This window comes from Chlorocebus sabaeus, chromosome 13, assembly GCF_047675955.1.
Source record: "Chlorocebus sabaeus isolate Y175 chromosome 13, mChlSab1.0.hap1, whole genome shotgun sequence".
NCBI classification, from domain to species: Eukaryota; Metazoa; Chordata; class Mammalia; order Primates; family Cercopithecidae; genus Chlorocebus; species Chlorocebus sabaeus.
Window position 1 is genome coordinate 55,354,125 of NC_132916.1, and position 26,159 is coordinate 55,380,283.

At 38.9% G+C, this 26,159-nt stretch overlaps 1 protein-coding gene across 23 annotated transcripts in view; it reads right to left on the minus strand.

The window, feature by feature from the left end:
• EPB41L2 (erythrocyte membrane protein band 4.1 like 2) overlaps nt 1-26,159 on the minus strand; it is a 225,918-nt gene that overhangs the window by 114,074 nt on the left and 85,685 nt on the right. For 18 of the 23 annotated variants that reach the window (XM_038000914.2, XM_038000908.2, XM_038000903.2 and 15 more), the window contains 2 exons: nt 4,093-4,577; nt 3,207-3,419 (listed from right to left, as the gene is read on the minus strand). In XM_038000914.2, the coding sequence (XP_037856842.2) occupies nt 3,207-3,419; nt 4,093-4,563 (684 nt within the window). In that variant the 5' untranslated portion in view covers nt 4,564-4,577. Of the gene's footprint in view, nt 1-3,206; nt 3,420-4,092; nt 4,578-18,391; nt 18,513-26,159 lie in introns of those variants that run through there. The other 5 variants (XM_038000917.2, XM_038000910.2, XM_038000900.2 and 2 more) reach the window with 2 other exon arrangements.

Here is a 26,159-nt window from a genome sequence, read left to right on the forward strand (position 1 = left end):
TCAGCCTTGGCCATGAGACTTAATTGGCCAATGAAATGTGAGTTAAAGTAATATATACCACTTCCAAGCAGAAGATTCAAGAACTGTAGTGTGGTTTTGCTGTGTTTTCTTTTCCCTTTATCATGAAACCAGCATGTCCCCACGTAGAGGCTATTCTTTCAGTCTTGATCAGAAATAAAGATGATATGGAAAAAAGCCGTAACGAACCCACCAAGCACATGTAACATGAGCAAGAAATAAACCATTTTTATTAAAAGTCATGAAGATTTGAGGTTTTTTGGTTACTGCAACATAACCTAGTGAAAGCTGACAGTGATCAAACAAATGCAAGTTAAAATACTGACAAGCTATTTCACATACATTTGATTGGTCCAAATTAATAAGTCTGATAACAAGAATCACTGATGACAATATGGCAAAATCAAACTTAATGGTTGCTGGTTGAAATGTAAATTGTAAATTTTATCAATTTCATTTATTACTTTGACAATATCTGGGGAAACTGAAGAAGTAAAACTGGATTCCATCAATCTAACAATTCCACCACTAGGTATCTACCCTCAAGAAACCCTTACACAAGGAAACACGTCTTAAAATGTTCACTGAAGAACTATTTCTTACAGTATACAAAGAAACTGTGACTTAGGAGGGGAGTAAACTAGTTTAGTCAAAGAAATACGATACAACAGTTTAAATGAATAGATTTATATATCACAAAAAGATACATGCAGGACAAGAAGGAAAAGATGAGAATGAGACTTTGGCAATGTCTTTAATGTTCTATTTTGTTAAAGATCTAAAACACTGTAATTCCAGCACTTGCGAGACCAAGGCAGGCGGATCACGAGGTCAGGAGATAGAGACCATCCTGGCCAACATGGGGGAACCCTGTCTCAACTAAAAATACAAAAACTAGCTGGGTGTAGTGGCTCATGCCTGTAATCCCAGCTACTCGGGAGGCTGAGGCAGGAGAATCGCTTCAATGAGAAAGTCAGAGGCTGCAGTGAGCTGAGATCGCACCACTACACTCCTGGCCTGGCGAAAGAGTGAGACTCCATCTCAAAAAAAAAAAAAAAAAAAAAAAAAAAAAAATCTAAAACAAATGGCAAAATGGTAACAACTGATTGAAATTTTTGTGCTGAATACACAACTGTCTCCTCTATTATTTTTATATTTTTGTAGTTTTTTAAATGTTTTGTGATTTTTTAAAAAAGATAGAGAACAAAGATAGATTTAAACCATAAAGTATGTTGGTGAGTCTTGTGGTTTAGTGACATAAAGAACTTTAGAAATGAAAAGGCATTCTAGATGATCTAAGCAATCTTATATTCTATAGATGAAGAAACTGAGGTCTACAGAGGTTGAGTAAATCACTCAAGGTTACATAACATCAAGTTGGTTCTCAAAAATCTACATCCCCTAATTTCTAGGATAGGTGGAAAGACAAGGGACATGCAATCAAATATAATGTAATTAAGTCAAGTTCAGAAAACCATTCTGTCCCTTTCTTTGTGGTCTCTCACCCCTATCCCTAAGACTTCTCCTCTCTCCCTGGCATAGAGAGGGAGTCTCAGGAAAGGACAAAGGGAAGTGTTAAAAAGAGCAGAAGAAAAGAAAGCTTTAAGGACTGCCATGGTCTCAATGTATCCCTCCACAATTCACGCTGAAACCTAATCCCTATGGTGGTGGCATTAAGGGGTGGTGTCTTTAGGAAATGACTTAATCACTCTGCCTTCATGAATGGGAGTAGTGCTCTTGTAACTGAGGCTGAAGGGAGCTGCCTTGTCCTTCCGTCAGGTGAGGACACAGCACTTGCCCTATCCACCATGTAAAGATCCAGAAAGGAGGGGCCATCCTGGAAGCAGAGAGCAAGCTCCTCACCAGACACCAAATTTTCTGATGTACCGATCTGGGACTTCTCAGCCTCCAGAGCTGTGGGCAATAAATTCATGTTGTTTTTAAATTACCCAGTTGAAGGTATTTTGTTACAACAGCAAAAACTAACATAAGGATTTTTAATCCCCTTTTGCTACTCCTTTTCTTTAAACAATTGAAATCAGAAAAATTATAACTAAAATAAGTAAAATAAAATTATAGGTAACTAATACAAAGAGCAAGAATCAAGAATTATTCATATTAGTACCCTCAGCACTTTGCAATATAATACACATTCAAATATATAATAAACTACTGTTCAACTAGATAGACCTAAGTGTCTTTACGAAGCTGAATACTTTCATTGTTACTGCAGTGTAACTTCTCTTTTTAATAAGAATGCAACGAATTAGGGGAAAATGTGTCTAATATTTAATAGATGAGGACACAAAAGAAACAGGCAAGATAGGTCCCACATGTACCAGACCAAACAGCATAGTTAGTTCTGTGGTGAGGTTCATGAGCTCTAGAACCAAACTTCAGGGGGTGGAATCCTTGTTCAACCTCTAACCAGCTGTGAAACTTTGGGCAAGGCATTTAACTTCTCTAAGCCTTAAGTTCCCCATTGTAACATGTAACACTGAAAATAGCAATGATAATATCTACCTTTATTGATTCTTAATCAACAAAACAAGATAATCCATTAAACAAGATAATCCGTTCAAAGCACTTCAACACAGTTCTTCAGTAAACATTAGCTATCAGTATATGTTACGTAAATAATTTGTGGAAAGCAACAAACCCTTCTGATTGATATAAAATTATAAGTTACTAGACGCATTAAAAGATTAAACTGACTTCTGTCAGCAACAGCACTAATTGTATGTTTTGCAAATCACAGGTGTTTTTTAATTAAATGAAACTAAACAAATTAGATGTTAAGCTAGTATCTGTCTCAGGATAAAACACTTGGGGCTAAGTTTACTGCTGAAACTTCTTTATTCTGAAATGTCAGCCTAGTGCTATCATTTTCCCTCAAGAAAAATATCTTCTAGCCAAAAGCAACATTCCAAATATTTAACACCCATTCAGAATACACACCAACCAGTAAACATGACTAGTGCAGACTGGCAGAATAGCATCTCTGCTTATCCTAAGGTCATGAAATATTGTTTGTGACAGAAATGATGACCCACTTCAATGTATTTTTTTTTTAGTACAAAACTGTAATAAACTGGCTTATAGGAACTTAGAAAAACACAAAAATCTATTTATCATGTCATGTCACAATCCACACATTAAGCTAGCTCTCACTCAGCTCCTTATCTCACCTCCAGGTCACAGCTGTATTCGGTGCCATCTAAGAGGGTCACTTTACACTGGACAGTTTTGGTCTTCTTGGTGAGTTTTTGAGATGCCTTCTCTGCTTTCAGTTCATTGGTCTGCACTTCCTTGGTCTCCCTCTTTGCTGCTTCTCCTTCAAATTTGTCTTCCTGTGTTTCCTTCACCTTCTCTTCTCTCTCCTTACTTACTAATTCAGTAGGCTGTTGAGGAAAAAAAATTAAATTGATACTATAGTCAACCAACTTGCAGATGACAACACATTAAAAGGAAAATGTTTCATAAGAATTAGGATCGTTACTTTAAACACTGTAACTCTCAGATTTTTAAAGACTTGAAAATTCCAATAGAAAGTATATTTCCCCTCATCCTCTTCTCATGGTCAAAATTCTCATTTTGCCAAGTTGGTTATTTAGCATTAAATGAATCAAAGAAACTACATCCCAGCAACTACAATTTAAGTATCATCTCAAATAATAACATTTCCAATTAAAATCTTATACCATGGCAAAATCTAGGCTTTGTTAGGCAACCAAAATGCGCACACACAAATCTACTACTTACTGTCCAGTGAAAACTTAAAAGAGGCATAAAAGAGCATTCTGTTTAAAAAACAGATGGCAGGGCTCAGAGTATCTATCTCACCTTAACAGGTTACAGACATGAATTTTTTAGCAATGTGCATATATAGTGGAGTTTTTTTTCAAGGAGTAACAGGGAAAGGCTATGGTAGACCAATCTAAGACCCATTCCGTATACATTAAGCCAAAGCAGTATCTCAGTACAAGAAATCTGGAAATGATCCAAAACAAACCCTTTTTGTTATGTGGTTACGCTACTAGGTTTTCATTTCCAGGCAATTATTCCCAAACATACCTGCATCTCCACTTTGCTCACTGAGGGTTTTTCTTCCTTGACTTCAACCTTGATCTCCTGTTGTTTCTTCTGAGCCATTTCTTCAGCATCACCCTTATCCTGTCTCTGTTCTTCCGGAAGGGGTTCCTCTTTATCTAAGACCTGTTCTTCAACAACAGCTTGGGTGGGTTCTTTTTTATCTCCTCCATCTTTGGCCACTACTAAGGTATATGACTTTTGCTTCTTAAGCCATGGCGGTAAGAACCGAGAAATACCCCTGCTCTCAGATGTTTCCTTCTCTCTCTTCTGGCGGCGTAGACTACTTTGGCTTTCAGCTGCAGGAGCTGGCTGGGAACCTTTTTCCTCCTCTAGATCGGATGACTGATTCTGCTGATTTTCTGCTACTTCTTTAGGCTTTTCCTTGGTTGCATCTGTTCCTAACTGGCCAGAGTCCTTCTTCACTTCAGACGCAGAGCCTACTTCAGTAGTCATGGTCACAGCTTATGCTGTAATCAAAACAAAAATCACAAAATGTCATTTTATAAGTTCTCTCAAATTTAGTTTGGTTGCAAGGGGCATGATAAGGAAAGATGGGAAGGGGAGTAACAGATAACTGGGAGAAAGCACATCAAGAAAGAAGATTGAAAAGCCTAAGACAAAATGGAGACTGTTGCTCTAACTTCTAGAATTCTCTATCAGAATCACAGACCCAAAACTAGTATCACAATAGAACTCTGTGTGTTCTAAGTTCTATATAGTTATAAAATCATCAAGAACTCAAGAAACAGGGATTGATTTTATTTGCTTTCAACTTGTTATAAACAATAATTGATTTTTAAAATCCAATTTTTTTAAGAAAAAGTACTTTTATCTGTACTTGGTATTCTTTATTCTGTAACATGAAAACATTATCAACAGTGCTAGTAAGCAATGAGACACATTTCACTACAATTTCATACATTAAACCCAAAATCTACCAAAGTGCTAGGTATTAGAAAAACCAATTTTAAGTGTATGGTGTATAACAGCAAGAAGGTAAAATCTGGAACAAAAACATATTATTCTGTGTTCCAATATTAAATCCCGTAATTCACCATCAATGTTCCAATGTAAAAGTTAAATCTTCTGGAAAAGGTACTCAAATTCTAATCAAAACCCCAAACCTCCATCCTACCCAACCGTAATCACACTTTTCTTTGTATATATAAGTATCTAAGGGCCATAATCCATACCAAATGAAGACACTATGAGGTGGAAAAAACGCATCCGACGATTGCTCTTATCATAACTAAATTAGAACAAAATTTAAATTAATTCTGAAAATAACTAAATTTTACATAAGCAAAGAGGGACTTTTAAAGTGTTGCAGCACGATGACATAAAGGACAACAGGCAGGGCCTGCAGAGACAGCTGATCACATTCACTCTCCCCTCCCTTGCCAATAATAAGTGCCCAGAGTCCTGGCACCCTGGACAACAAGCAGTGTCCCAGCTATCTTCAAAGGTGGTAAAAACTTAGAGATGGACATGGTGTATTTTAGTAGTCCCAGTTACTTGGGAGTCTGAGGCAAGAAACATGCTTGAGCCCAGGAGTCTGAGGCCAGCCTGAGAAACAGAGTGAGACCCCATCTCTTAAAACTTTTTTTCTTAACTTTTTAAGTGGTACAAACTAGAATAAGTCAAAAAAAAGTACACTTGTTTTAAAGCTTTATTAAGACATAATTCATGTACCATAAATTTCACCCTCTTAAAGTATACAGTTAGTGATTTTGAGTATACTCACAAGGTTGTGCAACCATCATCACTAATTCTAGAGCATTTTCATCACTCCAGAAAGAAATCCTGTGCCCATTAGTAGTCACTCTGCATTCCCCCTCACCCCCGGCAACCTTATGAATATATCCAAAACCACCAACTTTAAAAGGGTGAATTTTGTGATATGTAAATTTTCTCAATAAAAATAACTTTAAAATGTTTTTCACATCTAATATGCAACCACAAAAATAGTCAAGTCAATTTGCCTATATTTAATGGCTTCTATGATGTGGTAAGCCATAGGCACATGAATAAAGACAACCTTTGAGGAGCTAAGGGAGTGAGGGCTACAAATAAGCATAGATAAGTCAACAGCATGTTGCACAAAAAGCACAGGACTAGGCCAAGTGCGGTGGCTCATGCCTATAATCCCAGTACTTTGGGAGGCTGAGGAGGGTGGACCACTTGAGGTCAGGAGTTCGAGACCATCCTGGCTTGAACATGGCAAAACCCTATCGCTACTAAAAATACAAAAATTAGCCGAGCGTGGTGGCACGTCTCTGTAATCCCAGCTACTTGGGAGGCTGAGGCAGGAGAATTGCTTGAACCCGGGAGGCAGAGGTTGCAGTGAGCCAAGATTGTGTCACTGCACTCAAGCCTAGGCAACAGAGCGAGACCCTGTCTCAAAACAACAACAACAACAACAACAACAACAAGCAAAGGACTTAACCCACCAGGTTAGGAGAAGAAAAGGGTCACCAGGCAGGCGTTTCTGCAGAAGTTGACATCTGAGTTTATTTTTTTAAATGGGTACTCATTATTCAGACAAAATAGCCAGAATGGAAGGTATGTGTCAGGCATAGGGAGTTGTGTGGAAACATGAGAACATTCCTCATAAAAAAGGAAACCACAGGCACAGAACAATAATCCTCTGTACAAGTGAAGTGGGGGCTTATGAGTGAAGATAGGACGGGCGGAAGCTGAACTGGTAATAATGAAGTAAGAAAGGAAGGCAGAAGCCAAAACATAAAAGATTTTGTGTTATTTTAAAGGCAATGCGGGGGTTATTTGAAAAGCAATGAGAAGTTACATAAGTGCTTGAAGTAGAGGAGAAATGTAATAAGATTCTCATTTCACTTAGCCCAACTTGGCTGTAAAGTACAGGATGAAAGAAAAAACTGAAGCAGAAAGACATCCAGGAGATTGGGTTGATCCGATCTCTGGTTGATCCAGACCTGAGACGACGATGGTCTCTACTATGGCAGAAAACAGTAGGGTAAAGGACAAGATATTAATCTACAGGTAAAGAAGTAGAGTGGATATGACTTGATATCCAGGCTGAATATAGAAAGTCAAAGAGAGGAAAGAGTCAAGGAAAAGGCCCAGGTCATGGAAGACTAGGGCGATGGTAGAACCATTCATGGAAATGGGGAACACCTGTAAAAGCGGGTCTGGCTGACATATATAATTCAATTTTGAATTCACTGTGATTGAGAAGTTGTGGCGATGTCTAGATGACCCCGAGACAAGCAGGTTTTGATTGGAGACTAGATACACACTAGAGATAGGGTTTAGACGTTGTCAGCATATGGGTGATAGCAGGGGATACATCACCTAGAGAAAAAGGGTAGCTTAAACTTAGAGGATCCTTAAAAGAGCTCTTATCACCATCATCATGTAAGGTCAGGCAGAAGAAAACACATGAGGGCCAGGAGAAATACACAGCAAGGCAGGGAGATCAGGGTACAGTAATATCCTTGACAGCAATGCTATGTAAGAGGGAATAGTTAACTATCCTACCTACATATTCTATGCTGCTTCTCATTCTCAGGCATTTGAAATTCAAAAGTGTATCTTCCAACAAGACCCGAGGACAGGTAAACCAGCTCCATATTGCACAGAAAACCTTTTTTCCTTCTTTAACGTACCATTTCCCATGTACCATTTAAGTGGACAGTATTATTTACTTTAATCATGAAATAACCAAAGTATATTTCTAGTATATACTCTCTAGCTACATTCTAAGAGCTAAATAAATGTCCTGGTAAAATTAAAACCAAAATGCCCCATACTTGTCTAAGCTAACCAAGGTAAATTGGCAGCTCTCTAATTACTTTGGCTGTGAGAAACAGTCTGGGAACCAATCAGCTAAGGCTGCTTTTTGGCCAAAATATTTTAGAAGCAGTGAAATATAAAATTTGAGTTTCCACTATTATGTTAAAAGCATTAATAGTTGTTTATATTTTAATCGTAAGGGTCACTACTCACTGTTTACTGTCTGACACAGTACCCATAATCTGTTTCTCAAAATATTCTACAAAGTATGTATTATCCCTATTTTACAAATAATAAACAGAAGTCACTTATCCAAGGCCACTAATGGAGAACCACCCAGCTGTGTGTACCTTCCCTCACACACACTTCAAATGCAATCACAGTTCCATTATGTGTGAATGACCTGCTCAACCACAGAGTCCTTGGCCTAGTACTCAAAGAAGGTTCCTGCCAGTTAGTGAAAATGACTATAAAATAACAAAAATGTGTTCTCGGATTTATTCAGAATACTCTCTCTTAAAAGTAAGAAATTTATAGGTGAATTTAAATCACAAAGAAAATCCCATTTGAACGTTATTGCTTGACCATGTAATCATAACTGAGCCGGTCAACAGAAACTGAAGACAAAGTACAAATATAGACATGAAGAGCACCGACAAAACCATATGGTTAAGCCTCACAAAGTCATCCTCAATCACCACTGTATTCACAACACCTACAAGGGTTAAGAGCCTCAAAAGTGACAATCATTGTCACCCATCCAAATAGAAGTTACAAGACAGAAAACAATGGAAAAGACTAATTGGATCATTACTCAACATATTCTTGAAACAGTTTCAAGAGTTCAACAGAGCTCAAAACAAAACACTACCTTCTTTGTTGATAAAATGGTTTCTTGAACAAATTACCACCATCAAGAAAACATGATTACAGTACATTCACTCACCCTAATTATCATGCCTATAACCCTGAGTTTCTTTCAGATGTGGATAAGCCTTTAAACTCTATCACCCATGAAAATGAGAACTCTTGCAGTGGAATGCTGACATTCCCTCTACAACGAAAGCTCCATGAGGACTGGGATCTTTCTTTTATATACTGCTATGTTTCCAGCATCTAGACTGGCACATAATAGGTACCTAATAAGTACTTACTAAATGAGTATTGTTCAGTCATCTAGCCTAATATCCTCACTTTATTTTATCAACAACAAAACTGAGGATCAGAAAGACCAGGAGATTTGCCTGAGATGGTAAAGTCAGATGGGCAAGCCAAAACTGGAACTAAGGTTTCCCAAATTCTGGCAATGCTCATTGACTAATATTTAATTATAATTACCCAAAATCCATCATTAGTATAGTTATATAATACATTAAGTAATGATCTTTCTACTTATCATCAACCAAAAAGAACACTGCTGTGAACAGCCCGCCCATTAGACAAGCATGTGGTTTTGACACAATTACCATGTTGGCATGCTCCATCTGGGTTGATAAAAGTATTCGTTATTGTGACAGCTTCATGAGAAAAAGCATGCATCATTTAACATGCAACGAAGCAGAAAACCATCATCAATAGAGGATCAGTACTGATTAGGTAAGGAGCTGTGTTACATAAACCCATTCTTTTTTTTCCCAAAGTTTAAAAAAGGAGGTACGTTTTAACGTGCTATCTCTATCAGTAGGCTGAACTGCCAACCATATAACATCATGCTACTTAAAACATTGGCCCTTAATCAGAATACTACAGCCAGCAAAGCAAAGCAGATACACAACCTTACAAACACACAAACAACTTCAAGCAAGGGGTTCATGTTAATTCTTGGGTTCAGATGTTTCCTTAAAACCTTGAGGAAACTGGGACCTTACTGTTAATAAAACCCCTGAGCAGGGAACAGGGTAGGTGCTGCTGCCAGCTGAGTAGCTCCCATTCTCTGCTGAGATCACAAGCAATATGAGGGTCTTTGATTTCTACCAAGAGAGCTCAACCCATTTTTTAAGGACCCAAGATTCACAAAATGGGAAGGAATGCATTTCTAAGCTTCAAAAATGGTAGTGAGAGGATGGAGGGAGACTTTCACTTGAGCTTTGAGAAAACAACAAAACTTTGAAACAAATAACCATTGAACTTTAAACATACTGGCAATGTATAGACAATTGTAATCTGGCCATTTTCTACATCTGACAAAACTAGTTTTCATCTGCTTGTGGGCAGAGGATATGTAGAGCATCCTGCTGATACCCAAAATCAAGTGCTCGTACGTTCACCTCCCCAAACGGTCTATAGCTATTAAAAGAGAAGGTCTTTTAATACTGCACTATTTGATGCCATTAACGCATCAAACGTGTGCGGGGGGGAACAAATATAGAAATGATTCAGCAGCCACCTAACTCTACTTGAAATAATGGAGTGATGCTTCTCAAATATATTCATCATTTAAAAGGAGAAGGGGAAAAGGCAGGAGAGGCAGGGGTGGAGGGGGAGGAGGAAGAGAGAGGAGAGGGAGGGGGAAGGGGAACAAGGAAGAAGAAATATATGGAGGAAGAAGGAATAACAAAAACAAGCAGATTTAGAGCAGCAGAGTGCAAGTAAGTCCTTACCCTCATAGGTTTATGTTTCTTAAGTGTCAGATGGTCTAGAAAATACTATACTTCATATTCAAGTAAGTATAAATACATTCCAAAGGAACTATTTGTTAGCTCATATTATCTATATAGGGAGGATGAACAAGTAATCCAATGCTGCTCACCCTAGTTACCTTTATAACCCACTATATCACTTATTTCTTTTTAAAGGGATAAGGGACCTATTAGAGAGACAGAGCTATTACTATAAAGATGTAAACTAATATCCAGTTTAAATTAAACCCACACATACAAAATATATGAACTACAATCTTCGCTAGTTCAAGTCTAGATGGGATCAGGTGACATTCAGAGCATATATTTCTTCCACTCTTTCTCCTTTTTAACGGAACCTAAATTTTGTTCCACTTCCCCCCTTCCATATGTGTTTCAACAGAGGCTAGCTCCGGATGGGCCTGAAGGGTAGCATCTACTGGTCTAGGGCAATCGTGGTAGTCTCCCACCCCTTGCCAAGAAAATATGCACAAAGTCCACTGGTGGGCTTCTGGAAAAGGATCTCTCCCTCTAAAAAGAGCCACAGGAAGAGGAGGCCCCTTCTGCTGTCTCTGAACATTGTATACATAACTCTGTTAAATGCTGTTGTCATCTTGAATCCACAGAGAAGAAAAAGCCTGGTGACACACTGTCACACAACAAAGGACACTAGCAAGAGAATCACAGAGAAGAGGGCTCAATGAGCCAGGGATTTCAGTGACTTGTACTCAAAAACATCTTGATGTTGACTTCTGCATATTCTGAGGAGAGCATTAGAAAATAAGCATTAAGAAACTGAGAGTACATGTAGATCTCGGGTCATTATTACTCCCACTTGCATTTTATGACCCTCATACCTAAGAGCTATGGTTGTCAAAGTATTCCATTTTTTCCAAATGATGTTCAATTTTTTAAAACCTAATACTTGAGTTAATATTAGTGAGATAAACCATTAATTCTTTATTCTAACAACTCTAAATAAAAATGAAACAAAAAAAAATCTTACTTGATCAACATATGAGTCCCTTTCTTCATATGTTGGAGAGACGGGTATATGAAAACTAAGGCATACTTTTAAATAACATCCAGTAGCAATAACAATCTTCTTTGTTGAAAGCAAGTCCCTACTGCTGTCATTAAGGATGGAGTCAAGAAAAAGACGTGTGCCAGGCAAAGCATTCTCCACCAGCAACTAAGGCAATCTTGGAAATAGATACAATTTCCTGAAGTTAAAGCTAAACAACCAGAGGCCACACATAAATCATGAAGGCCTCTAATATTGGATATCTTTATTCACATAACCATAATGCATATAAACCTTGTAATACTGGCAATCCAACAACACACACTAGCAGAGATGACAGAGACATCCAGAACCCTGCTGAGTTCTCATCAATCAATTATGCACACTGAGTAGTATGGTCAGAAATTTTGGTGAACGGCATCTGCTCCAATTCCTTCTCTCAGGCAGAGACCCAATTCTGCGTAATAATCAAAGCTGAAGCTATATTCTTTCTTTTCTTTTGCTTTTTTTTTCAGATGGAGTTTCCCTCTGTCGCCCAGGGCTGAAGTGCCATGGCATGTTATCAGCTCACTGCAATCTCCACCTGCTGGGTTCAAGCGATTCTCCTGCCAAAGCCTCCCGACTAGCTGGGATTACAGGTGCATGCCACCATGCCTGGCTAATTTTTGTATTTTTAGTAGACACGGGGTTTCACCATGTTGACCAGGCTGGTTTCAAACTCCTGACCTCAAGTGATCCACCCGCCTCAGCCTCCCAAAGAGCTGGGATTACAGGCATGAGCCACCACGTCCAGCCTGAAGCTACGTTCTTTCTGTGCGAAGTTACCTATGTCTGAATAAAATAGCCTGGTGGTTTGGAGATCAAGACTGGGAAATAAAACAGGATTAGAATTTCAGCTCTGCTTATTAGCCATGTAACTGCAGACAAGTTATTTTAGCCTTGCTGAGTTTCAGCTTCCTCATAAGCAAAAAAAAAAAAAAAAAGGATAATAAAATGTACTCATTGGTTGATTCCAAGTATTAGATTAGATGCTATAATACATAAAGTGCCTGGCACATAATAAATTCATAATAAATGATCAGCCACTGTCATCACATAGAGATTCTGCCAAGAAAATAACTTTATTTGTTCACTAAAAAAAACCAGTAATGGTAGTAATAACAGTAATCATAACATAAATAATCATGATAATATCAGTTAGTTGTTAAACACTGCTCTAGAAACATTGCATGCAGCAACTCGAACCTTCTCAACCCTTTTAGGAAGGAACTGAAATTATTCTCATGTTACAGATGAAAAAGGTAAAAAGAGGATAGATGGGTAGGTCAAAGCCATATAACCAATAAAGAGAAGTGCCAGAACTCAAACCCAGGCCATCCAGCTCTAAAGACCTTGTCCAACACTGCCTTCAATCCCAAAACGACTTCACTACTGTATAACTTGCACCTAGCATGATGCCTCACAGCTAATGATTTGCTGAAAAGTAAAATTGATAATTACCACTATGTTTTGGGGCTTTATAATCATTAGCAGGATGTTCTAACAGAGCACCCCTCATGAATTTCAGTGACCATCAGGATGTGAGTGGGGTCAGTATCTTATCCTCTTCTTTCAAAACAAGTGTTTATTGAGTACTCTCAAAGCATATGCACCAGGCACCAGTAATACAGATGAAAGAATCCTGCTCTCAGTATAGTGGGAGACATAGGTAATAAGATTAGCATTCATAGGTCAAACAACTTGTAACCAATTCATAAATCTTGGTAACTCAGATTTTAAAATTACTACTAGCTTGAAAAGCAGCCAAGATTTTCTCGTTATCTCTTCAGGAAATCACACAATGAATGGTCCTTCATAGGAAATGCTGGTTAAACACTCATAACATACAAATAGTCATTACATGCTTTTTAGAGAGGAATAATTCTCTTTCCCAATTTTATTTGGTCTCTATCTGAATTCATGGAACCTGAATTTAAAAGTCCAATAAAACAAGCTTGGGTGTAAGTTGCCTCAACATTAAAAAAATAAACAACAAATTTTATTTTTAAATTTTTGGCTAGGCCAATTTAAATCATTGGTCCAATGGTAGAGAAAGTGGCTAATGGATAAACAGAAAAGAAAGAAAGAAAGAAAGAAGGAAGGAAGGAAGGAAGGAAGGAAGGAAGGAAGGAAGGAAGGAAGGAAGGAAGGGAGGGAGGGAGGGAGGGAGGGAGGGAGGGAGGGAGGGAGGGAGGGAGGGAGGGAGGGAGGGAGGGAAAGAAAGAAAAGAAAAGAAAAGAAAAGAAAAGAAAAGAAAAGAAAAGAAAAGAAAAGAAAGAAACACAAATGGCACATAAACATATGAAGAGGTGCTTGTCACACCTTTAGTAGAAGAAATGAAACTAAAAATTCAGAATGGAGACATCCAAAAGTGTAATCATGCACTCACTGAGCAAGACTATGGGAACGAAGGCATTCTCAAACAACTGCTAGCAGAAGAATAAACTGGTATGGGCCCAGTGGAAGTCAATTTGCCAACAGCTTTCAAAATTCCAGATGTGTCCACACTTTAGTAATCCTGCTTGTGGTAATGCAGGGTGTCCAATCTTGTGGCTTCCCTGGGCCACACTGGAAAAAGAAGAAAGTCTTGGGCCACACATAAAGTACACTAACAATAGCTGATGAGATTTAAAAAACAAAACAAAACAAAAAAATCTCATAATGCTCTAAGAAAGTTTACAAATTTGTGTTGGGCAGAATTCAAAGCTGTCCCAGGCCTCATGTGGCCTACAGGCCACAGGTTGGATAAGCTTGTGGTAAAGTATCCTACAGACGTATTTGTGCACATGTAAAATAATTATGTAAAGGTGACTCACTACAACACTGTAAAAGCTAAGGATCCATGTCCATCAACAGGGGGCATTACACCACATTCATACAACAGAATACTATGCAACTGTAAAGAGAAAAGATGAGAAAGGCTACCACCCCAGTTGGGAAAATTACTCCAATTATTAAGTACATTGTTAAGTATAAACAGCAAGATTCAGATGGTATAAGCGATAGGTCACTTTATAGGGATAGGATACCTTATACAGACAGTACACCTTATAGATTGAAAGCAAAGCATGTGGGAGATACACATACAAAGGATGTGAATATGGACACACACACATTTTCCTTTAAATGAGTAAAGAAACTAGGGAAGGATGCAAGAGAGTCACAACAGTGATTACGCGGAATGGAGGGTGGCAGTCAATGGAGGATGACTGCCGAGGTACAGACATGGGAGATGATGTTTTTACTCAACAGAAGTTTTCATAAACTTAAGCACTTAAGTATTTTACTAGGAGGACAATATTTATGCATTAAGTGAACCCAGCTTGGTTAGCCAGCTTCCTTGGAGACAACACGTGTATGACTCCCACAAGCCACAATGCCACTTTGCCCTGTCACACAGCTCTAGCCACACAAATGAACGTCGACTCCAGCTGAGCAGTAGCATTAAGATGGCCTAAGCTTTGGATTTCCTAGTGTATGAAGGTTAAGACTGTTTCTGTATCCTCAAAGAAACTGATTTCTGCCAGCCTCCACTTCAGTATATTTCACAAACCCACCACTTACCCCATCTAGATTGTTCCCCTAAGTAGTATAAGCTCAACACCCAAGCTTTTAGTGCAGCAACATTTTTTTTTAAGAAGTGTATCAGTTCTTCATTTAAAAAAATACAGTTGTCCCTCAGTATCCAAATCCACACATACTCAAGTCCCGCTGTCAGCCTTGCTGAACCTGTGGACAAGGAAACGTCAGCCATCTGTATCCGAGTTTAGCACCCTGCGAACAGTTATTTTCAACCTGAATTTGGTTGCAGATACAGAAGTGGCCTATATACAGGGCTGATTAGATTTACTGAAAAAACTCACACATGAGCGGACCTATGCAGTGCAGGCTTGTGTTGTTCAAGAGTCAATTACAGTTCCTGAGAAAACAGGAACTTGTTTTATGCTTGTTTTTTATCCTTTTTTACTCAGTGTGGACTTGAAACAAACAAGTGTCTTTTGCTGACAATAATATTGGTGCATATGCAGGCAGCATAAAAAGATTATTCGTATTATCTGCTGGAGGGCTGGGAACAGGGCACTTGGAAACAGAGTTCTCTGAAAGTTGGGGACATTTTTTTTAAAGGCAGAATAAACAGAATGGGAAGAGTCCTATTAAATGTCTAAGCTGGTCATACATAAACACTCCCCAATCTCTTTCAGCAGCTTCCTCCTCACAGGGAAAAGCAGGAATAAAATTGGCCTGACAGCACAAGTTTGTCATCAAGTTTCCTGTCCACACCTCTTCCCTGCCCATCTGCTACTATATTCACATGAAGAAGGTAAAACTTTTGTGCAGATAAACAACTACATGTTCCTAGCACAGTGTTTGCATCCGGTGGCTTCCTGATAAGTATCTTTTGTGATGTTCCTGGCATTTAGGGAACATTTATTTGGGCCACCCCCCTATAATGAATGCTCCATAGAAAAAAAAAAAAAAAAAAAACGCTAACGTGCAGTTTATTCCAGTGACATCATAACCACGCTCAAACCAGAGCAGGGCCAATACCAACAGACTCCCATGATCATGACAGATGCCAGCGAGCCTATTTTTCCTAAGCTCATCCCACAACAATCTTATGCATAAAATGGCTCCCCATCCCCATCATAAAACTCGTGCCCACTTGGTATCCAACAGTAATCAACAACCAGTCTAATACTATTTCTGTGTGAGTAAAACTCTAAAAAGTAACAGTAGTGGTTCAGGAGGCATTTCCTAAATAAGCAAACGACAAATCCACCAAGGTTAACTGCACAGGATAAATGCACAGGCTGCAGACGCTGCATTTTAATAGGTCATAAGACAAAAGCTTGTCAAAGTCAATCAACTCCCCCACACTATGACAAGTCCAGCAAGCTGGAGCCTACACTGATCTCACACTTTCAAATCCTCTTCTCTATAAGCTTTAGAATGCTGTAGTCAACAGGCATAAATACCTAAACCTCATAAAAAACATAATTCACTTCTTAAGTTTTGGCTGTTAGTTCTTCTGCCATTTTAAATAGTTAAAGGAGTACTGAAGAGTTCTACCAATACATAGCATACATGCTAAAAACTAAGACTATAGACTGAATGACTTTTCTAGCTTAAGCAAGCATATCCAAACGCTGACCCCAGTCCACCGGCTGATCAGCAGAAGGTGCCAGAGAGTATCCAAATTATGGACCCTCCAAGCCTGGCACGATAAGAGCAACTTTCCCTCGGCGGGAAAAGCTGTAACTACAATGGAATTACAGACATGCCATCTAGAGTGCTATAAAACCTTTTTTTTTTTTTTTTTTTTTTTTCCTTAAGTATTTCTACTCTGAGGATTCATTTAGTTCAGAACTACTTAGTGAGAACTTCAAATAACTATTTTTAGGTGCTGGTGGCTAGGATAAGTTTTTACTTCAGTGAAATGTATTTGTTTTCCTAGAGGTAAAATTCTCAAAGTCCAACATTTGCAAAAGTGATTTGGTAGAGAATCACGCTGGAGAATAGGTCAGGCATTCAATGTCTGGAGTCCACCAAAAAATGCAAGCAAAACCAACATCGAAGTTAAAAATTTACCTTTCCAATGTAACTTGCCTTGTGATCCTGTTATGATACTAAACTATAGATCATCAATATATCATATCATCTGTACAGGAACACTACAAACTAGATGCGGGGGACAAATGACTGTCCAGGTCATCAGCATCACCTCAACAGTTATCATTTATTCAGCTCCCACACCCACGATGCAAATAATTTGAAGAGACAAATCTTCCTTGTGACAAAAAAAAAAGAAAAACTTAAACTTCCCAAGTACACGTGCACCCCCCTCAAAATACCATAAACACTTCAGTGATATAGAGCATCCCTTACAGTGTCAACAATAAAAAAAGGAATCGCAGAGGTCATCGCTAATTACAGTGGCCCTGCTTTTCATTTTGTCAGGAAGTCTCAATGAAGCAAGAATCTTTTTGAAGACTGCTAGACTGTTAGATTATATAAAGAAAATGCAAGAAGATTTTTTCCCAAGTCTGGATGTCAGAATCTGGGCAATATACATTTTCACATGTATTCAACATGACAACCAATTAAATATTCAGTAATAAAAGAAGATATTGATACCTATTCTTATTTGATCAATATTTACTTAGGGTGTGACAACATCAAACCAATAACCAGACCTTGGTAACTGTTAAATGGCTACTAATCTGTAGACGCTAAAAACTGTGAACTCAAATCTCTGATAGCTACAGTACAGCTTCTTTTAATCAAACAAGTTAGGGTGAAAATGAAGCACTTTAGAAGTAAATTGAAAGTCATAATTCTTTAAGATGCTAAAAAGAAAATAACTGCACACAATTAACCTTACATAGTCCTCACTGTGCTTCCGGAAATAATATAGTACTAATTTTGTACAGTATTATGTCATGCCACTGAAAAAATTGTGAAACAACCAGACAAGCATATAAAACAAACCAACTAGCTTCATTATTCTCATAGGTCAAACCTGAAACAGCTATCATGTTAAAGATAGCCTGACAAAAGTCAACATTTGCCTAGAAAAATGCAAACAAGACATCTAAAACTAAACTCGGCCCACTAGAAAAATGTATTTTTCATAGGGCTTAGTTCAGATATCACAACATATTCCCTTGTGAAACAGTGTACGTACTCAGATTCCATCTACTCTGTATACTAGTATTTTCCTAATTTTCAGTCCCCTGACTAGTCACACTTTCAATAGCAAACTTCCTCCACAAGCAGAAACAAACAAGCATGTAAACGTCCTAATAATCTCCCCCCTTGAAATACATACGCAGCTTTTAAGCACATCAAGCCCGCTGTCTGCTATTTCCTGTCATTGGAAAACTGTGGAAAGCTGATGGAAATCCAGCGTCCAAAAGCTTAATGAGCAAGACTGGCCCCACCCAAGCCAGACCCTGCTGGAGAGGGACATGCTCAGTAGAGAAGCCCAGTTTGGTTCCAAGTCACTTCATTCCTCAGCTAGAAAATGCACACGGGTCAAAGAAAAAAGTCAGCTTCCTGCTGCCTGTTCTACCCCCTAAATGAAGAACCCTTCGGCATAGAAACTAGTTTTAATGACATAACTGTAATTCTATAATTTTTATAAAATTTTTCTATCCTGAGTTTTTTTCTCATTTAGTTTTTGTGGTTATGATTTTTGCTTTGCTTCGGGTCTCCATCCTGCAACTTTGTTTTTATTTTTGTCATTTTAATTCATCCTAGAATAGACACCAAAAGTATACGTACACAACTTAAAGTGATCCCCCTTATCCTCGGGGAAAGAAGCCCAGTAGATGCCTGAAACCACTGCGAGTACCAAACCCGACTCATCAATTGGAACGTGTTTCTTCTGCTCATGTCTTCCACCCACAAATTTAATGCCTTGTACTTTTTAAATTTTCTTACTTATTTTTAGAGACAGGGTCTCACCCTGTCACCCAGGCTGGAGTGCAATGGCACACTCATGGCTCACTGCAGCCTTGACCTCCTGGACTCAAACAATCCTCCCACCCCAGCCTCTCAAGTAGCTGGGACCAGAGGCACGCACTGCCATGCCCAGCTAATTTTTTTACATTTTTGTAGAGATAGAGTCTCACTATGTTACAGCCGAGGCTGATCTCAAACTCCAGGACTCAAGTGATCATCCTGCCTTGGCCTCCCAAAATGCTGGGATTACAGGCGTGAGCCACTGCGTCTCGCCACCCTCTTACACCCTAACTAAGCGTTTACGCACTGTGGCCATAACTTTTGCAGTTTGAAGTGCGACAGCCAAACTAGCACAAATTTTTTTTTCTTTTTTCACAATTTCACAGGTTGAAGATTGGATTCTTACCATAGATCTTAGCAACCTTAGCACACAATTTTTTTCTTTTTCCTTAAGAACTTTCCCCTTTTCGCATAATGGAAGCACCTGATAGCTTCTCTTTGGCATATTCAAATTGCCACCATCACTATTCTTGTGCTCTTATTAAGTAGAATAAGGATGATTTGAACACAAGCACTGTGATATTACGATAGTCAATCTGATCACCAAGCCAGCTACTAAGTAACTGACAGGTGGTTGCTTCTACAGCATGGAGCCACTGGGCAAATGCATAATTCACATCCCGCACAGGATGGGGCAGAGAGTGTGATATTTCATCATGCTACTAAAAATGGTGTGCAACTGAAAACTTATGAATTGCTTGTTTCTAGAATTTTCCATGTAATAATTTTAGACCACAGATGACTGCAGGTAACTGCACTGCAGAAAGCAAAACTATGAATAAGGGGAGGTCTATTGTACAGTCTAATCATCTTTATCTATAAATTACTATAGACAAATTTTCAGACACAGAAAAACTGTGCAAATACATCATCCATATTTCAACATTAAAAAATATTCATTTCGACTCATTTATACAAGAATGTCTATTTATTCACACTGTACATAAAAATGGAGGTACATTTTAACCCAGATAGTATAGGTACCGTGATATAGTTATAAAGCTATTAAATCCTTGTTTCGTATTTCAATCCTAAACTGAGAAATTACTAAAAATGGCCAGGCGCAGTGGCTCATGCCTGTAACACCAGAACTTTGGGAGGCCGAGGTAGACAAATCACTTGAGGTCAGGAGTTCTAGACCAGCCTGGCCAACATGGCGAAACTCCATCTCTACTAAAAACACAACAATTGGCTGGGTGTCATAGCGCGTGCCTGTGGTCCCAGCTACTCAGGAGGCCGAGGCAGGAGAATTGCTTGAACTCAAGAGGCGGAGGTTGCAGTGAGAAAGGATTGTGCCATTGCACTCCAGCCTGGGCAAAAACGAGACTCCGTCTCTAAATAAATAAATAAATAAATAAATAAATAAATAAATAAATAGAGAAATGACTAAAAATAAGATACTACTATATCCACCTATAATATGACTAAAGAAACATGGAAGCAACGAAAATGTAAAGTCACTAAAGGAAAATGCATCAATTCTAAGATTCAGGTCAGAGCAATCTGAGAAATAACTAATGTTCCTTAACTCCACAGTACCAACCCCCCTTTACATTTCCACAATTTAAATTCTGGGTTTTTTTCCCCAACACACATATTTGCACTGACAATTCATGACTGAGATAGACTAGAAGTGCACTTGTGCATTTTTACAACTTTACCCAGTTACTGTGTTACACTCCTACAGAGCAGTAGTAATCTGTTCACATTCACCTACAGCAAAGTCTTTAATGGGTCTCTTGTAAATCACAAAGAAAACGCTTCAGATATTTATTAATAAACAAGATGTCACCAGTACCAACTAGCAAAAAAAGTAAGGTTTGCGGCCAGGCGTGGTGGCTCACGCCTGTAATCCCACCACTTTGTGAGGCCAAGGTGGGCAGATCACGAGGTCAGGGGTTTGAGCCCAGCCTGGCCAACATGGTAAAACCCCGTCTCTACTAAAGATACAAAAAAAAAAAAAAAAAAACCCGGGCATGGTGGTGCGTGCCTATCATCCCAGCTACTCGGGAGTCTGAGGCAGAAGAATCACTTGAACCTGGGAGGCGGAGGTTGCAGTGAGCCAAGATCACGCCATTGCACTCCAGCCTGAGCGACTCCATTTCAAAAAAAATTTAAAATTTTAAAAACTAAGGTTTGCTTAATAGGAAGACTTGATGAAAGTCCTCATTTTTCTTCTTCACTTTTTCACTTTTTAAAAAAATTTTATTTCGGTACAAGTTTCCATGGCACCTCTGAAGAGATTCATCTTTGCCAAAATGGGCAGACACAAAACTTTTTTTTTAAAGTCATTCTACATAGTGGAAGTAAATTGTACCATCCATCATAAAGTTTTCATTTGTTCACAAAGGGCAAATTTGGTGAGTTTTTTAATAGAGCCAATTTTATTCAATCCAGAGCATCTTCCCTTATACAGATTAAGTTCTTCCCACCTTTTTATGTTAAATGTGTTTTTTAATAAACACTGCTGATGAAACTGTAAATTTGTTACAATATACTTAACTTGGAAAAATAATGCCTTTGTGAAAGGAAAATAAACCTTGAGGCCCCCAAATCACTAAGCTAAAGGGAAAAGTCAAGCTAGGAACTGCTTAGGGCAAACCTGCCTCCCTCCTTTCTATTCAAAGTCACCCCTCTGCTCACTGAGATAAAAGCATATCCGATTGCCTCCTTTGGAGAGGCTAATCAGAAACTCAGAAGAATGCAACCATTTGTCTCTTATCCACCTGTGACCAGGAAGCCCCCTCTCTGCTTCAAGTTGTCCCACCTTTGCTTCATTTGTCCTGTCTTTCCAGACCGAACTAATGTTCATCTTACATACGTTGACTGATGTCTCCTCTCTCCCTAAAATGTATAAAACCAAACTGTGCTCTGACTACCATAGGCACATGTCGTCAGGTATTCGGGTTCACACTTTCAACCTTTTTTTCTGAAATTCATAACTCCTTGTAATCCAGAAATGTGAAAACTTATAACCTATAGCAGCACTGGGCCCTATGAATTCAACAGTGGTAGATCTTCTGGTCCATCCTAGGCATTTCTTTTTTTTTTTTTTTTTTTTTTTGAGACGGAGTCTTGCTCTGTAGCCCGGGCTGGAGTGCAGTGGCCAGATCTCAGCTCATTGCAAGCTCCGCCTCCCGGGTTTACGCCATTCTCCTGCCTCAGCCTCCCGAGTAGCTGGGACTACAGGCGCCCGCCACCTCGCCCGGCTAGTTTTTTGTATTTTTAGTAGGGACGGGGTTTCACCATGTTAGCCAGGATGGTCTCGATCTCCTGACCTCGTGATCCGCCCGTCTCGGCCTCCCAAAGTGCTGGGATTACAGGCTTGAGCCACCGCGCCCGGCCATCCTAGGCATTTCTTAACACCCCTGTGTCTCCTGCTCTCTTCTCTTACTCTATTACTCTCCTACTGCTATGAACTGAATTGCATCCCTCTAAAATTCCTATGTTGAATCTAACCTACAATGTGATGGAGGTAGGAGCTTTGGGCGTTAGGTTTAGATAAGGTCATGAGGGTGGGGCCGTCATGATGAAATTAGTGCCCTCATAAAAAGAAGCACCAGAGAACTTGTGCAGTCTCTCATTCTCTCTCTCTCTACCATGAAGGGCACAGTAGAAGGCAATTGTCAGGAAGCAAAGAAGAGCCCTTACCAGAAACCCTCCAACTTAGATGAACTGTGAGAAAATAAGTACCTATTGTGTGAGCCACCCAGTCTACGGTATTTTGTTATGGCAGCATGAGCTAAGACGCCTACCTTCTTAACTAGGGAACCCCATGCTACTGCTCAGCTCCTCCGCTGGCCTCAAAATATCCTACTCAGGAGACCTGTGAATATCATTGTTTAAAAAAAGGTTGGGAGAATTCAGAGAGGATGAGTTTTGTAGCATTATGATTTTGAAAAAGAACTATTAATAAAGTGAATTTAAAAATTAGACTATTAGAACCTAGAGAAATTGAGTCTCAAACTCACATACCCACTTATGAGTGGTAGAGCCAGAATTCACATCAATTTGGTCTGCCTTCAAAGCCAATAGACTTTTCCACAAGGCAGACTCTTTTTTTTTTTAGACAGAGTGTCACTATGATACCTAGGCTAGAGTACAGTGGCGCGATCTCAGCTCACCGCAACCTCTGCCTCCCGGGTTCAAGTGATTCTTCTGCCTCAGCCTCCCGAGTTCAAGCAATTCTCCTGCCTCAGCCTCCCAAGTAGCTGGGACTACAGGTGCCCACCACCACACCTGGCTAATTTTTGTATTTTTCGTAGAGATGGGGTTTTACCATATTGACCAGGCTGGCAAGGCAGTCTTTTTAACACTGTTGTTTTGCAGATAAGTCAAGTGAACCCAGAGAGGTGAAATAACATATGAGGTTACTTGATGGGTTATTAGCAAAGAAGTATACAAACAAGGTCCAGTGTCATTTACTCATTTCCAATATGATTTAAATACATTTGAGTACACAAAATATATAGGTTGAAACATCTACAAAGGTCTTAATATTTAAAAATTGTTATATGAATCTATATATATTATGTCTATTTTGAGAAGACAGAAAAAGGTTGTGTTTCAACAATGTCTCATTATTTCATTAAAACAGGAAATCAGGTTTATCCTCCAAAAGTTAATTTTAAAATATTCAAGGAAGTTGGTTAAGGTTAGGAAGGGAACACTTTCCCTACATTTGTGTATGTGAGTTTGTGTAGACACAGAATTTTATCTTAAACCCAGTATCATAATTTGACTTTTAAAAATCATCCTACCTCCTACTTTATGAGGACAAAGAATGCGTAAGATATAAAGAACCCAATAATCTGATGAGTCACTCATGGCTCAAAAACCTTAAGAGACACAAACTCTAGGCAGAAAGTACAGCTATCAATATCACAGAAAAGACAATGAGGAAGAAGAATTCCTTTTGGTCATCTCACTTCTGCCCATTTAGCCCCCATCTGTAGAGTGATTATCATCTATCCTACTAAGAAAAGAAGCAGACAACACAATTTTCTGGAAAAAAACTAAAATAACCTAAAAAGTACTCAGAAGAAATTTTTTTAAAAATCTCTGGCCGGGCACGGTGGCTCATGCCTGTAATCCCAGCACTTTGGGAGGCCAACACGGGTGGATCACCCGAGGTCAGGAGTTCAAGACTATCCTGGCCAACATGGTGAAACTCCGTCTCTACTAAAAATACAAAGAAAAATTAGCTGGGCACAGTGGCATGTGCCTATAATCCCAGCTACTCGGGAGGCTGAGGCAGGAGAATCACTTGAGCCTGGGAGGCAGAGGTGAGCCTGGGAGGCAGAGGTTGCAGTGAACCAAGATTGTGCCATTGCACTCCAGTCTAGGCGACAGAGCAAGACTCCATCTCCCAAAAAAAAAAAAAAAAAAAAAAAAAAAAACAGAACTCTTTTTTTTATTCTGATTGTACAGTGAATCCAATCTTCTCATCTACCAATTGTCATGCAAGATTACTTCGTGAACAAAGGAGTTTCATGACTCTTCAATATGGATGAACTTCCCAATTGGTCTATAACATTTTTTTAACATTTTTAAAAATGGTCCACATTTCATAGGATCATTGATACTGACGTATCTGATGTAGGTAGAAAAAATAATTTTTTCACTAGCACCTTGGCTGTAATGTGCAAGTTCTTCTTTGACCACATACCACAGTTTAACTTCTCTCAGGCTCTAAACCAGAATAATGTATACAACTACACATGCGTCACCCGCAAAATTTCTTCCCTGCCAGACATCTTAGCAAGATTAGACTCACATGTTCAATTACATTAAAAACAATTACATTTTTAAGGTGTAATGTTGAAAAGTACTGTAGATTTATGGGACTCTAGGAAAGAAAGACACTGCATGACCTCAGATTTTTATAGGGGGGTATGGAGAGAAAGTAGGAGCAGGTACAGAAGGAGGAAAATGGATAAAGAATAAAAGAGTGGTGGCTGAGAATCTCTAATCAAAAAGTTACTGTTTTGAACCAAAGAAGCATCTAAAAAGTATCAGGATAAAACTCTTAAATCCTTTTTGTTTGCTTTTAATTAACTACAAAAGTCAAAAGCACCACTTTTTAAATTACACAATCAGACCAGTATAGTAATCCAGCAGGTACATTAAACTGTATTATTTTTATTCTACTTTATGTCTAAGAAATATGTGCTGAATTCCTACTTTACACCAGACACTGGTCTAAGCCCTAAGGACCTAGGGAAAGTTCTTGCCCACAAGAGTCTACTGGACATTTACAGTCTAGCAGGGAAGTCAGACACATAAACAAATCATTACACCATATGTGATAAGGGTTGTAAGAGAGGTACAAGAAGGGCACAAAGGAAATGATCACCTCCTTTGGGTAATCAAGGAAAGCTTTATAAAGCTTACAATTATAGGATCATTCTTCTCTTACACTTTGAATGAGCAGATGCTACTACTAGGTCATAATGACACCCACCTTGCCTTAGGGATTAAAGAAATAAAACAAAAGGACCTACCACAAATTCCACTACATACAAAGCAGAAACAACCATCTTGCTAGCAGCTGTATAATACTGTAGATATGACTGAGCAAACTGGAATTTGTAGAGAATCAAAGTAGTTCAGAGCTAAAAAGGATCTCAATGTTCATGTACCTCTACCTCTTGCCTTTAATTAGATGGGAAATCTAAGGCCCAGAAGTCAATTATTTACATAGCAAATCAGTAGCAAGATCTCACCAGGCTAGATGTCGGATTCTTACCAATAATCCCAATGCCTTTTCCTGTAGCAAACTGTCCTGCCTGGATGAGAAGGGAAGACACACTGTTAAGCAGAGAAAAAAGAATAGAGACCCTTCATTGTTGTCCAAGGGCCAGAAGAAACAAAACAGCCCTGAGACTAGGAATTCCAAGACACCTACAATGCTCCCCAGCTCTGCTCCAACTTCTGTACCCAAGAAAAATGTTATAACCTCCCTCCTCCCCCAAAATTGTAAGTCTCCAAAAATAAAAGGGCAACTGACAAGAAATTATCTACCCTTCTTAACCTTAAGGAACATCAAACATAGTCAAATAGCTTAGATATAT